This window comes from Brachyistius frenatus, unplaced genomic scaffold (assembly GCF_029030835.1).
Source record: "Brachyistius frenatus isolate BFR_SWC_R1_liver_20210118 unplaced genomic scaffold, ASM2903083v1 Contig_16, whole genome shotgun sequence".
NCBI classification, from domain to species: Eukaryota; Metazoa; Chordata; class Actinopteri; family Embiotocidae; genus Brachyistius; species Brachyistius frenatus.
In genome coordinates, this window is record NW_027210615.1 from 2,422,023 (window position 1) to 2,435,119 (window position 13,097).

The window sequence follows — 13,097 nt, forward strand, 5'->3', positions numbered from 1 at the left end:
CTGAAAAAGCTTGTCTTACATTATGCGTTAAATTTGCAAATTTTCATTATACAGCAGATTGGATTATTAAATCTATGAAAACTGCTAAGAGCCTTCTCATGGATGTACATTAAAGTTTTGTCAGATTTTATTAGTTTAAATTAGAAATATTGTACTGTTCTCATGGTGTTCTTGTGAATAGTTCACTAAATTTTGCAATGTTTTTATTGGACAGGTTGTTCTTTTACAAGTGGTTGTTATAGCATCATGAACAGATAAAAAAAAAAAACACTGATACGTTTTCTGTTGTTCGGCTGATTGAATTTGTTGCTTGAATGTAGCCTCGAAACAAGACAGGGATACCACGCGTGGCTTCCCTGTCATTTTCACTCTAGTGTAGCCAGGTGGCATATTTAGGTCAATCAGTCAGTCAAGGAGTCAGACACTTTACATTTTGTCATTTACAGATCTTTGACTTGTCATTTTGATTTCACCATCTGAAGACCGATTGCTTCAGTAGAGTGGAAATAGCTACGCATTTAGCTTAGAGTTCAAAACTAACTGCGTTAATCACAATGGTACCTTAAAGAAATTGTTCCTGTAACCTTGTCGTGAGGACATCTGTGCTAACGTTGCAGGCAAAAATTTCAGAATGACAAGGCACGCTGCAGAGAAATTGTCCAGCACAGAAACCACAGTATGCTGTTCATTTTCCTGTTTTGTTTTGACAGATATTCATGTGACATCAGTCTTATCATCTAACTCTCTGAAAGCAAAATGGCGAATTATTCCTTTAAGTTTGTTGGCGCGTTTATCCAGAAAATACAGTCTGATACTGAAACATGTTACAAAAGCAATAAATCAGTCTTTAACTCCATGTTGTACCGATTGTTCTGAAGTAAATCAGATCCCTTTCACTTCTAAAATACACACTGAACTGAAATGTTGTGGACAAAGAAGCTGGCTGGCTGCAAGTCTAATTGGAGATTAGTTTATATGCAACTTTCCTGACCTTGCCAAGCTCATCAGTACCTACTAATGAGGACACTTGCTGATAAAGGAGGGGACAGAACCTGCCTCCTGAAGCAGTCAAACAATTAACTCCTACAGATAGGCTACTCTCCTGTCCATCCCCTCACCGTCAGTAGAGTGAGGCTTTTGAAGATTCATTTATATCTCCCTGTCATAATGTACCCTACATGGATACACAGAGCAGCTCATGGTTGTGAGTCCAAGTGGGAGACACAGTCAAATATATGAGGTCTTGTTCAGAGATGACCTCAAACAAGCTCTGTTTGACCACAAAAGCACTTCTAAACATCATTCATAGTTTCTTATACGATACTAACAGTGAACTTGTGCTGAGTTTCTTGCCAAGAAACAGTTTGACATTTTAGAAAATAGACTTGTTTGCTTTCTCACACAAAGTGGAAAAGATTTTTGCCTCTCATGGCTGTAAGAAGCGACATACTAGTAGCAACCAGATAGCTTAGCATGGCATAAACACTCGAAACAAGCTCGCCTGGTCGACAGCGAAATAACCACCCACACACAAACCCTCTTATACGGAGGTTATTGTTCTTTCACTGATTTTTGTACAAATTAAATGAGGGAGATATAAAACGTTAGTTTGTGTGTTTAAGAGGTGATTGTAGGTGGTAGTTTTCCTGTCTTTATGCCAGAATGCTATTTATGTTTAGCCGAGCATGCAGACATGTAACTAGCTGTAAGAAAGGAAATACACATATATCTCACAAAGTATTTGTTACATAATGTATGCAAATTGTCAATGTATAGTTCAGAGCAACAGACAGATGATCAAATAAGACTGTTAGATGTCCAGTTGGATTCGGGCCTGATCGGGGTCCAAGGTCCCCTCAGCTCCTGGGTGTCAAAAGAGTTTTTCGTTGACTTTTAGACAGAAGAGACCGGAGCCAGAATACAAGTTAAAGGGTTTAATCAGCAGTTGATTAAACTTGTACAAGAGGAGCGTTTTAACAATGCACCGACATCATGTGGTTACAGAGTAAAAGGCTCAGAGTATGAGCGTTTACAGTCAGCATTTATATGTCTCTTGTGGACGTGGTCCTCGTCGACTCAGACGATACATTTCTCTTGAGGCCTTGGCCTTGGCCTTCATAATTATCTCTTCGATAAAGGGCCTGTTATTGACTACTTGATGAAAATAACAAGTTGCACAGCAGTGAACCATCTCTACACGGGCACAAAGAGTTGCTCAAGGACGTGTCTCCACGTATTTTACCATATAAAAATGAAATTCTTATAACACTGGCTGAGAGACATTTTCAGAGCTAAAAGACACAATACACCAACAAAGAGGCACAAATGGACCCCAAAGAGACGACACATTTATAATCATCTCTTTCAGTCTGGGGGTTTTCCTCATGGTTTTCCTCAAGAAATGAGAGGTGGGATCTTTTTTTGTACCCATCTTCAATCACTGTATTTATAGTTCACAATTATAAACTATAGTTTTCATTATATTGGTCAGTGTCATTCATATTTGAATTATTCAATGCTACTGGTTTACTTTCTGAAACTATACGCGCTGCAGCGTGTACACGAAACCACACACGGCCATACACAGCTCAATTTATACAGCATGTTGTCGGCGGTACCTCGTCCACAATAAAACCAGAGAGAAAATCCTACTCCTTCTTGCGCTTGACAAACAGCCGCAGGCAGCAACACACACACAACATCCACTTGTTGCCAGAGAGGTCCAGACAACATCACTAGCAACGTGACTGTTGATCAATCAAGCTGAGGGGGTTGTTGTTGGATGAAGAAAAGCCTGCATTTCCTCCTGAGCTGCAGATAAAGAAACATTGATTTTCCCCGCTCAGCACATCATTGCCCACCCAGACGTACCCATCACGCTAAATTTAGACTGCGACAAACTCAACGAGAGCAAATAAGGAAGAAAGGATTTTTTTTTTCACTAAGCAAATAGTGCCTGTGAAGACCATGTGCCAGTAATGCAGCGTCCACTCTGTGGAGATGTTTGAGAATGATGACGGCTCCGGGCACTATCTTGTAGAAATACTACACTAGGTAGTCTGCTAGTGTAGCTGCCTGCTGTGATTGTGTTCCTCATGAGCCTCAGAGCTGCAGCTGCTTGCTGAGCATTCACAGCAGCCATTAATAGGTGATGCTAAAGAGGTTTCCTTGTTTTGGAAAGAGACATCTTTAGTATTTTTATGCACAGAATGAGAGGTACCCTGCAAAAAATATCAAGAAATAACATCCTGCCAAGCCTGCACTCTAAACTAATGTTTCCAGAAGCTTTATGGAGGTTTGCCAACTATATCAGCAAACAATGTGATATACAATTTAGCTGAAGCCAGTTGAGGCAATGACATAAAAAATTTTTTTTTTTTTAAATAGGACATTTAAGGGACTTTACAATCTCTTGGTTTAAATGCAGCAAACCTCGAATTAATGTGATATTGAATGTAACCGCCAAGATAGGTGACCTGTGTTAAAAAAAAAAAAACTATAGCTAGAGGCTAAATCTGTTTACCCATGCCACATGCAACGTTATAAAATAATTATACGAGTATTTCTTAAAAGCTGCAGTAGCTGGTACGACAACAGAAGCAATCACATGCCAGCTCCTATCACGCCAAAGCATGTCACGTTTAGCCTCGCCAAGGACTGAAAAGTACACGACCAACCTGTTCTCAGCCCCCAGGGTATAAAGAGTGATAAAGTGTGCTCAGGTCGGTCAACGTTAAGTTCTTTTTTAGTGACACAAGTTACTGAGTATTTAACTTTAAACTCACTCACGTACTTGCTGTACTTACTTTAACATAATCTTTTCCTGTACCTAACTACGTGGTTTTCGGTGGTTAAACCTAAGGCACCTTATTTTTTTTATCGCCTCAATGAGGCAAAACATGATACCGATGGGTGTTTTACATGTATGTTTTTTTATGATACCAGGTTACATATAGCTACCAACCCACTGACCCTTTGAGCATTGCTTGTATTTTTGTATTAAAAGCTTGTAGTAGCAACAGACTGAACTGGTCTGCCTTTGTGCCTCTCTACAGTGGTGCGTTCACCAACTGACACGTACGGAAGCACATTTAAGCAGCAATGTGATGACTTTGCTTCAATACATATGAAACTACATTGTTGGTGAGTACAAAACTTTGAACTGAACTGCATGAGGTGATTCAAAGCACAGTTCCACACTGCAGGCAAACCCTTTCACAAACAAGCAGCCATGTCATCCATTGGAGAAATATTTGTTATAGCTTGTCTAAAGAATTCTATAAAAGTTGTTTTATTGTGTAATGTGGCCCTGCATGTCATAACTGTCGCCACAACATTGTGACAAACTAACATTCAAATCTATGTAGCTTTGGTTGAACAGTAGCCACTGTGGCTACAAATGACATCAACAGGATGATGATATAAATACAGTGTCACCAATCTGACTCAATATTTTCTCAATAATGTTTATCTAAAATGTGATAACATTAGTAACTATAACACAACAGGGAATCACCAGACCAAGTAAAGCTGTAGTGGAAAATCCCCTGAAAGTGTTGATTAAACAAAACTGCATTTTATGGGGGCTCTTGTTTCAACAATAATAAATATTCAAATATCCTGGCAGCATATTAAGGTTTCTCATTAGAACAGCAGCAGGACACTTCAGTGTCATCCGTAGCCTGGCTAAAGGACTCCGACTTTCACCCCTCTTCTCCTAAAACAGACCATTCAATCACGTCCCTGTAGCTTGGCAGCCAGCATCTGTCTGCTTCTGTCCTTGCCTTATTTCTTCCTCAGTTTGTCTTCAGCTAGCCAGCTCAGCAAAATAGTGAATAACTGGACCATGCCCTCAATCTGTCTCTCTGAATCACTTAACAGAACATTTATTTATTTTTCACTGACTGATCACCTTCTAAACCCCTCTGCTCACCCTCCTCTCTTTGCAGTCTTTTTCATTCATATACATCTGTTCCACTTTGGTGCAGAACTCAGAGGCCTTTCAAGTCTCGCACACAATTGGTGCTTTCTGCAAGAGGACACAGTAATCAGGCTTCTCTTGAAGCTAAACCAGTGAAGATATCAGAGCCCCGAGTTCTGCATCAGAGCAGGAATATATAGTTCCCACAGCTTTGTAGGGATCAGTGTTGGCTGCAGAGAATCAGCTGTCTCACAAGAATAAAGTATTTTTTTTGGTCCACTGTCAGAGTGTCCTTTGTGGCAGAATTTGTCAGCAAAGAACACAGACAAGTTGCATTTGACAAGATGCTAAAGCTTTAGATCCTCAGGAAAATCCTTGACAGCGGATCACTGCGTCTCTCCCCCTTTAACAGATGTTGGACCAACTACAGAACTGACGGGGAAGAGTGGCCTTGGTCTCAGACAGCTATAAACAAATAGAGGGAGAAAAACAGAGAGAGAGAGAGAGACCGGAGACAGCAACACATAGAGTACTCTGGAAGTACTCGTGTTCCTCATATTGATCATTCACACGCAGTACAAATAAGGCCGCAGAACAAAACACCTGCCCGACATTTAAAAAAAAAAAAACTCACCAAAAAGAAACATCTGTTGTTGAAGCGTTACATTCTGCCGTTCTGTCCTCCTCAATTCAAGGCAACTGTGTCATTTTGTTTGCCAAATTATTTTTTAGGAGCAGAGTTGAAGAACAGAATTAAACATGGAGGAGAGGGGAAGGGGAGTGGGGGACGGGGGGGGGGGGGGTGACTGACACATGATAGTTTTATAAATCATCTGGCTGGAGGCAAAGGGTTGGGAGATGAAATGAAGTGTGGTCACTATGAATAATGTACAAAGCAGACACATGGAATAAAAGGAAGAGTCATAGTGACACTGCATAGACTCTTTTGCAGGATAGATGCATATTATGGGAATGTATGTGCATAATAGTGTGACGTTTACAATCACTTTTCTCCAATCAGGTTTCTTGTGTTCGGGCGGAGTTCGACACAAATTCACAACTTTCTAGAGGATTCCTATTTTAGAAAGCACTGACCCTGTTCTAACTAGGCTGCTTGGAATAGTTTGGCTCTGAATGCTGTACAATACAAAAAAAACCCACTTTTGCATAGGAGACACTGGTCAATGAACATCCCCCAAAAAGTAAAACAAATGGTGAAGAAGGCATGTTAGTCAGCTGCTGTAGTATTCTGTTAATATTTTAAAAGTACCCAGAGGCCCTGTGCGAGTGTGTGTGCCGTTTCACATCAAAGCGCAGGCCATCCAGCCGTCTCAGGGGAGTCGATATGCTGCGCACAGTGAATTCCTTAATGTCTCTTCACCCCTCACTACCAAGCATGCAGTATCAATGAATTGGAGGGATTCTGGGATGGCTGGAGGACGATTCAAGACGCAGTTGACCCACTTTTTCATTACAGTTATGGGCAGAACGTGCACAAAACTACTGCACGTCACATGCAATAAAAGAGAACTCCATTGATTTTACACATCGGTTTACTAGTAATGAGGTGTAGATGGTGCAAACAGTTGTCTGCTGTCTCAGACTGAAAGGCTGCATTACAGACAGGGAGGTTGGGTGATTATGAAGCTAGGAGGATCTAAGTATATGTGTTGGTTGCATTGTGGGAAATGTAGGATCAAAGTCTGGATATCTTGGCATCTGCCCTACAAATTGTGACCATAAAATATCTCGCAAAGCTCCCAACCATACAGAAAAATATCACTAAATTGCTACAGCACCACTTCAATACAGAACAGTCAGGTGATTTTTGTTATCATGGTTCTCTGAGTGCTGATCACTCTCCAGAGATCCCAGATCATCAACTTGCATATTCATGATGGGGGCATTCGAGTTTGATATTAACTCTTTGCCAGACAATGCCTTGCACATAAAGGCAAGAAAAGAAAAGCATCATGTTCCAGCAACAATAAGTCATCAGATTGTCTGGTTGTTGGGTGTAAAAAAACAGAGCATTCCCTTTTGCTTACACACACACAAACACACACACACGCTATTCTGTATGTGGTAGAGTCCACATCACTGTGCAGAGCCGGACTGCAACGTTAATTAGTGATAAAGCACTGAGGCGGCCCGGAGCTGTCCACAGACCACGGTGCTGAAACCTGCCGCAACATGCTACTGTATGACAACTCCAGTGAATAGAAAACAATAGTGTGTAAATGTGAGCACACGCCAAACTTAGACTGTGTTACATCATGAATACATGTCAGTCATAAATGTCACTAAGACATGAGTTGCAAAAGCTCAAACAAGGAGTTATAGCCGGAGTTCTGCAGGTGAAGTGATAGCCATCCTATATTCAGGCTGTAGCAGCTTGGCAGCAGGACAGACTTTAACCCTTTAGTGCGCCATCAGAACACGGATCATCAATGCAGAACGAGACCCACCAGCTGCAAAACTCCACAGCAGCTCATCTAAAATTATGACACAGTATAACAGCAGTGTAGCCCAAAGAAGGAAAAAAAAAAAAAGAAAGAAAGAAAAAAAGGCCACGAATCAACATGAAGCACAAACAGCACTTACACATAAGCGTGGTAGATGAACGCCCATCCCCGCGGTCTCTCCAGCGCATTGTAAAGAAAATTCTGTAGTTTCCGATAGCTGGCATTTTTCTTCGACGGTCTGGTTCTCCCGGCGGAGACGCTGGACCTCGGTCTGCAAAGGATGCCGCTCCGCTTGGTGCTTTCCGAACCCGCAATGAGCAGCGCCCCGTCTCTGCTGGATTCGGGAGCCCCGGGATCCAAACCAACAAACCCGACTTTGTGCTTCTTCTCTCCGGCTTGAGTTGGGTAAACCCCGCCGTTGAGAGATTTCTTCACCATTCTAAAGTGGAGACGAATCTGACAAGGAGTTGTCCGTGCCCTTGCCGCGGGGATGCATCACCGGCGCTGAGGGGTGTGTGCTGCTGGTGAACGCAGTCGGTGTCGGTCCCCCCCTTGAAAACCAATTGCAATAACTATGCGAAACTGCACCGTGTATGCTCCTGCCTTAGCCCCTTCCGGCTATCTGAGACACACAGCAAGGAGGAAAATGCCCAAGAATTCCATTCCAGTCTCATCACTTATTCGCATCAGTAATTTAGATACTGTCTGCAATTATTTAATGGCCAAGAAATACATAGTATAAAATCAAATCAAATTCAATGTCTTCTTCTAGTGAAACAACATCTGGTCTGGGTGGTCAAATTGGAGCATTGGAGGGAGGAGAGGACATATTAGTGTCTTATTCTAACCATTTATCCTGAGATAACCTTTCATCCTCTCCACTCAACTCCAGCACAAGAGAGAAGCTGCAAGGAAGGCTTTCATTAGAAGATGCATGTTCATGCAATATTCATCTGCGCAGCTTTCTTCAGTGAGGGTAATGGTCACCAAAAACTATGTCAAGCTATCCTTTAAGGTTCGCAGTCTCTCAATGAGAAGCCATACAGGACCCTGAGGTACCCGTCAACATCAGCAAGACTTAAAACACAAAGATGGAAAATCTCAGCAGCTTTGCAAACATATAAATGTACATTTCAATGTGAAAGATCAATTTGCAGAAACCTGAAACTGAAAGATGTCTAAATAATGTATAGCAGTGTGTTGTGAGTGAATTCAGCTTCCGCGTGATGAGACAGATCATACGCACCATGATGTAAAGTAAGATTATGAGTAAGTGGGGTGAAAAAAAGAAGCCAGCTCAAGTCCTATTGTTCACTTCCAGCAGCACTTAGTCACAGGCTGCTGATGTGATGTATGCAGGGAAAGAGATGGAATAATAATCTGTGCGCACTCCTCCTTGATGAGAACCTGAAGTAACATGCAGGAGATCAAGGGGCAACACCACCATGGGTGTGACACAACGGTAAGTAGAAAGAGAACAAGACAAATGGTAGCTGGGGGAAAAAATCCTGACAATAGGGAAAACACTTTTAATCTGAGTGTTAGCATTTTTATGTTGCACATCCCGTCCTCTGTCAGACCACCACATCCCAACAACCCGGCCTCCTCAAGAAAAAAAACAACAACAACATTGTCATACTGGGAACATTTTATTTACTAGCGTGTTAAGATTCCATTTACAATGATCATTTTAGAAAGATTGAACAAAAATCCTTTGTACAGTTATTTTCAAGCAACATAATATTGCAGATAAAATATATACAAGGAGATATTAGAATAACGTATATAAATGTGTAATCGGTGACATGTTTGTCCAGCTACACCAACATGCTGCAGTCATTAGCTCATCTGAACCGGTAACACGATTAATACCAGGTTATGGTGACTAATGCTGCATTGGGACTTCGTGCTATTTACACTGCTCCATGTTACGAGCACATTTGAAACAGGATATGGTGTAAATAACTGATTGGATGTAAAAACGTGTAGAGGTCATGCTACTGTCACAGGATCTACGGAGACTATTCCAACATGCTCATTTGAACCCAGACTGCCTTTAAATAAATAAAAGAGAACTAAGTGATCTGCCTAATGAATGCAAGCATGCCAAGAGAGGCTCTTGAAATGCATTTCATTTGAACAGTCAGACACAGCAAGTTGTCAGTGAGGTTACGCTCAGAGAAAGAGATGCAGCTTTTCCTCCAATGCACAGTCACAAATACAAAAGGTTTTATATACTATATTATTTCCATAAAAATAATCCGATTTAATTTATAGCATTACTCTGCTGCTGTAATACATTTCCTATCTTTTCCCTCTGACATTGTTACAGTCTATGTACAAGAAAATAAAATCTTCAGTAAGCTAATGTTACTGTGGTTCAGTCATCAAGCAGTCCCTTTGTTCAGCTCACACTGTTTACAGTACGTTTTACTAACACTGAATGGACCAATCATTGTGCTTCTTTTAATACCTACAGTGAACGCAGCAGTTTCAAGACAACATGAAAGCCAATTTTTTTAAAAATCAGTTGATGTCTTACTTAACTGAACGCAGTCCTTTAACTAGTTAATTAATATATTAATAATTTAAGAGTGATTCAACATCACAAACCTGTTGACTTGGCTGCTTGTTGACAAACAGCCTCTGGTTTTAGCTTCCTTTGTCCTGATTCTGATTAGCTCATTTCAGCTCATCCATCCCTTGCACTCCCTGAAGATTAATGTAACACTTTCTGACATGGTAAAAAATATAATTAAATGAAATTACACAAGCAGTTACATCTAAAAAAAAAAAAAAGGCATGCCATTGGTCCTTTAAATACTGTTCAATACGTAGGCTGGAATGCTTTTAATTCTTTAATACCTGATATAGTTTAAGTAAGCGATAAAAACGCTCCTTGTGGACACAATAAATAACTATCCTTCATATAGTGCAGTAATACAGTACTCACACTAAACCTACAGTAATTGCACAGTAACCGCATGCAACGGGCTGAAGAAGAAGCAGCCCCACCCCATCATTACCATCTTCTCATCTGTCCCTCAATCCCTACTTCCACCTGTCCGTCTAGTCTTTGACTTTCTGTATCTACTCGGCCAGCTATCATACAGGAATACCAGGGGAGTCTAGTGTTCTACTTCAACTGGGGTCCAAACATCGAGCCCTGGGGAACACCAGCCCGAACAGAGGAAGAGACGGCTCTCTCTGGAGTTTGCAGTCCAAGGCAAAATGGATAACGTCTGCATTCAGGACGACAGTCAGCTACAGGTAGTTTGGTTAATCCAGTTAATAACACAAGCTCAGTTTTGTAGCAGAATCACTGTTGACATCGTCTTTACGAGGCCTCCTCCTGTTTACCTCTGTTGTGAAGCACATGACTAGTCTTGAGCCTCAGTTGGTGCTCCGTGATATCTGACATTAGTCGTCTGTACAGTCTCGTATAGCCTTCACGCTGCACTGAAGACTCTAGTGGTATCCATGCTACGATAATCCCTGTGAAACTGGGGTAGTCGGGGGAGGGAGGACAGGGGTCTTTCCATTGGCAGTGTCTCTTGGAAGGAAATAGGCGAGACTCATACACTTTTTTACTGTCATCTCTCATCATATCTTCCACTTCTCCACACACCCTCGCAGTCCTCAAGTGACGTTATTCTTAGAGTTCTCCATCTGAGGGTGGCAAACACAGCTTGAAGAGCCTGTTGGAAAAAAAAGAGACCACCTTAAATGAGGGGAATCCGTCTTGTTTATGACCATAAATGGTGTATTGTACTGATAGAAGAGGGGAAAAGGTGTCCGATAATGGCTTCATACAGTACCTTGGGGCTGCTGGAGGCATCTGGTCCATTACTTTGAGGTTTTTAGCCGAGAGCTCAACTCTTGCCCCCTGATAATAGAAAATATATTCTATAAGCTGCACAATGACCATATAACAAATGGCTCAACTGTTCTGAAATGTTAAGCATGAAAAGTGGGGGTATAATAAAGACAAAACACGCTTATATATGTTGGTAACACTTAGGCTAGTAAAAAAAAAAAAAGTCATTCCTAACAAGTATTTAAAACTACAACGTAAATAACAAATTAATAGGTTACCGAGATTTTGTGCCTGAAAGTTTGTTTGATGTAATAAATGAATGTGGAGGACAGCCGATTGCACTGGACATCAAACTAAATACTAATATTAAAACTAATACATACTACTGTATGGGATTTTGGTTGCATTCCACGTTGTGATAAATATCATAAAAAATACACTTGTTTCAATAAAAAGTGTTGCATTATTGTATGTAATAATATGACCCCGATTTGACCCATATTTCCAAGTCTTTGGTCTTATTAAAATCATTTAAAAGGGCCCTCTTCTGGCCCATGAACCTCAGACTGAGATCCACTGAGGTTTACCTGTTTACGCATGATGTCCATGGTCTGCATGATGCAGCGCGGCATGAGGCCGTGGTTCCTGGCCAGGATCATTGCCTGTTCCAGTGTCACACTTAGGGTACATCTGCAAAGAAGAGAAAGGTTAGCTGTGTCTGTTCCTCTGTAATAAGCACACACTGATGGGTTTGTCCATAATGTGCACCTGCAGGACACACTGACTCTGCACCGTGTTAATCTTTATTCCAGCTGACAGTCCGGTGATCATACACATGCAGCGTAATGATGCCGACGTCGTGCCTGACTGACCTCTGCATTCCCGTGCCACACATGGTGATGTGGAAGGCTCCCAGGCGGTTACACAGCTCGGAGGACACACACAGCACGCTGACACCTGACGGGTGGCCGTGGGCACTCGGGCGCACGTTGACGTAGGACTGCATCAGTCGACAGAGGTCGTCCAGTGTGTTGAGGGGTCGCAGCAGCTGTGAGGGGGTAAAATAAACGTCACACGGGGTCAGTGGTTAAATGGACTGCTAACAGGAGGACTCGATAGCATATTATAAAAATGCCCTCTTCACAAGTCATTTAGACTACCATTGAATGTTGAAATTGGATTTATAAAACCGAGTGGATGAAAAATGCCTTGTAACCTCAATGAGGGGCAATCAGAAAGTTTCAAGACTATTTATTTTATGCACAATCGTAAGGGGAAGCGATAACCTTTGTAAGTAAATACTCCAAGTTACATCACTTGATCAGCGTCTGATGTACACATGTTTTTGTAACCACTCGTATGTGCACATCTGCAATGTCACCATGGAACTGAAACCTGAGCAGGGAGCGAAGTCACAGAGGCCCAAATCCAGTGAGTATGGATGGTGGGGAGTGACCATTGTGTGTTTTCGACATCCTGTCAGCGGGTGTGTTGTCAAACGCCATTGTGCCACAGTTGTTTGCACCAAATGTTTTCCCTCAGGCGCCGCCAAACATCACAGTTAAACTCTGTGTTGACAGTCTGAGGGACGAATTCACCGTGGATAACCCAGCAAATATGCTGATGTTAATCAAGCGACACAACTTGGAATACTTCCTCATACAGGTGATAGTTTCCCCCTGCTCTGCGCTGCGCCGAGTTTGCATGCAACAGGAACAGTCTCTGAACTTTGTGATTGCCTCCCATACTGTTTCTTCATTTCTGGCCATTTTGGCAGGACAAGTGACAGTAAAATAAGCAGAACACTCCAAAATAACGCAGTAATATCAATTCAATTTAAGAGGAGGAATATAAAACATTGTAACAAAGGTAATTTGTAGAATTAAAGTATTTT

The 13,097-nt window shown here is 41.6% G+C and overlaps 2 protein-coding genes across 12 annotated transcripts in view; both read right to left on the reverse strand.

The window, feature by feature from the left end:
* LOC138618302 (potassium voltage-gated channel subfamily KQT member 2-like) overlaps positions 1 to 8,008 on the reverse strand; it is a 30,075-nt gene extending 22,067 nt beyond the window's left edge. For 4 of the 9 annotated variants that reach the window (XM_069693952.1, XM_069693951.1, XM_069693949.1 and 1 more), the window contains exon 1: positions 7,526 to 8,006. In XM_069693952.1, the coding sequence (XP_069550053.1) occupies positions 7,526 to 7,824 (299 nt within the window). In that variant the 5' untranslated portion in view covers positions 7,825 to 8,006. Of the gene's footprint in view, positions 1 to 7,525 lie in introns of all 9 variants that reach the window. The other 5 variants (XR_011310715.1, XM_069693955.1, XM_069693950.1 and 2 more) reach the window with 3 other exon arrangements.
* A 2,169-nt stretch (positions 8,009 to 10,177) lies between these two features.
* Positions 10,178 to 13,097, reverse strand: part of prex1 (phosphatidylinositol-3,4,5-trisphosphate-dependent Rac exchange factor 1) — an 87,672-nt gene continuing 84,752 nt past the window's right edge. For 2 of the 3 annotated variants that reach the window (XM_069693944.1, XM_069693945.1), the window contains 4 exons: positions 12,076 to 12,251; positions 11,791 to 11,893; positions 11,205 to 11,272; positions 10,178 to 11,084 (listed from right to left, as the gene is read on the reverse strand). In XM_069693944.1, coding sequence (XP_069550045.1) covers positions 11,042 to 11,084; positions 11,205 to 11,272; positions 11,791 to 11,893; positions 12,076 to 12,251 — 390 coding nt within the window. In that variant the 3' untranslated portion in view covers positions 10,178 to 11,041. Of the gene's footprint in view, positions 11,085 to 11,204; positions 11,273 to 11,790; positions 11,894 to 12,075; positions 12,252 to 13,097 lie in introns of those variants that run through there. The other variant, XM_069693946.1, reaches the window with a different exon arrangement.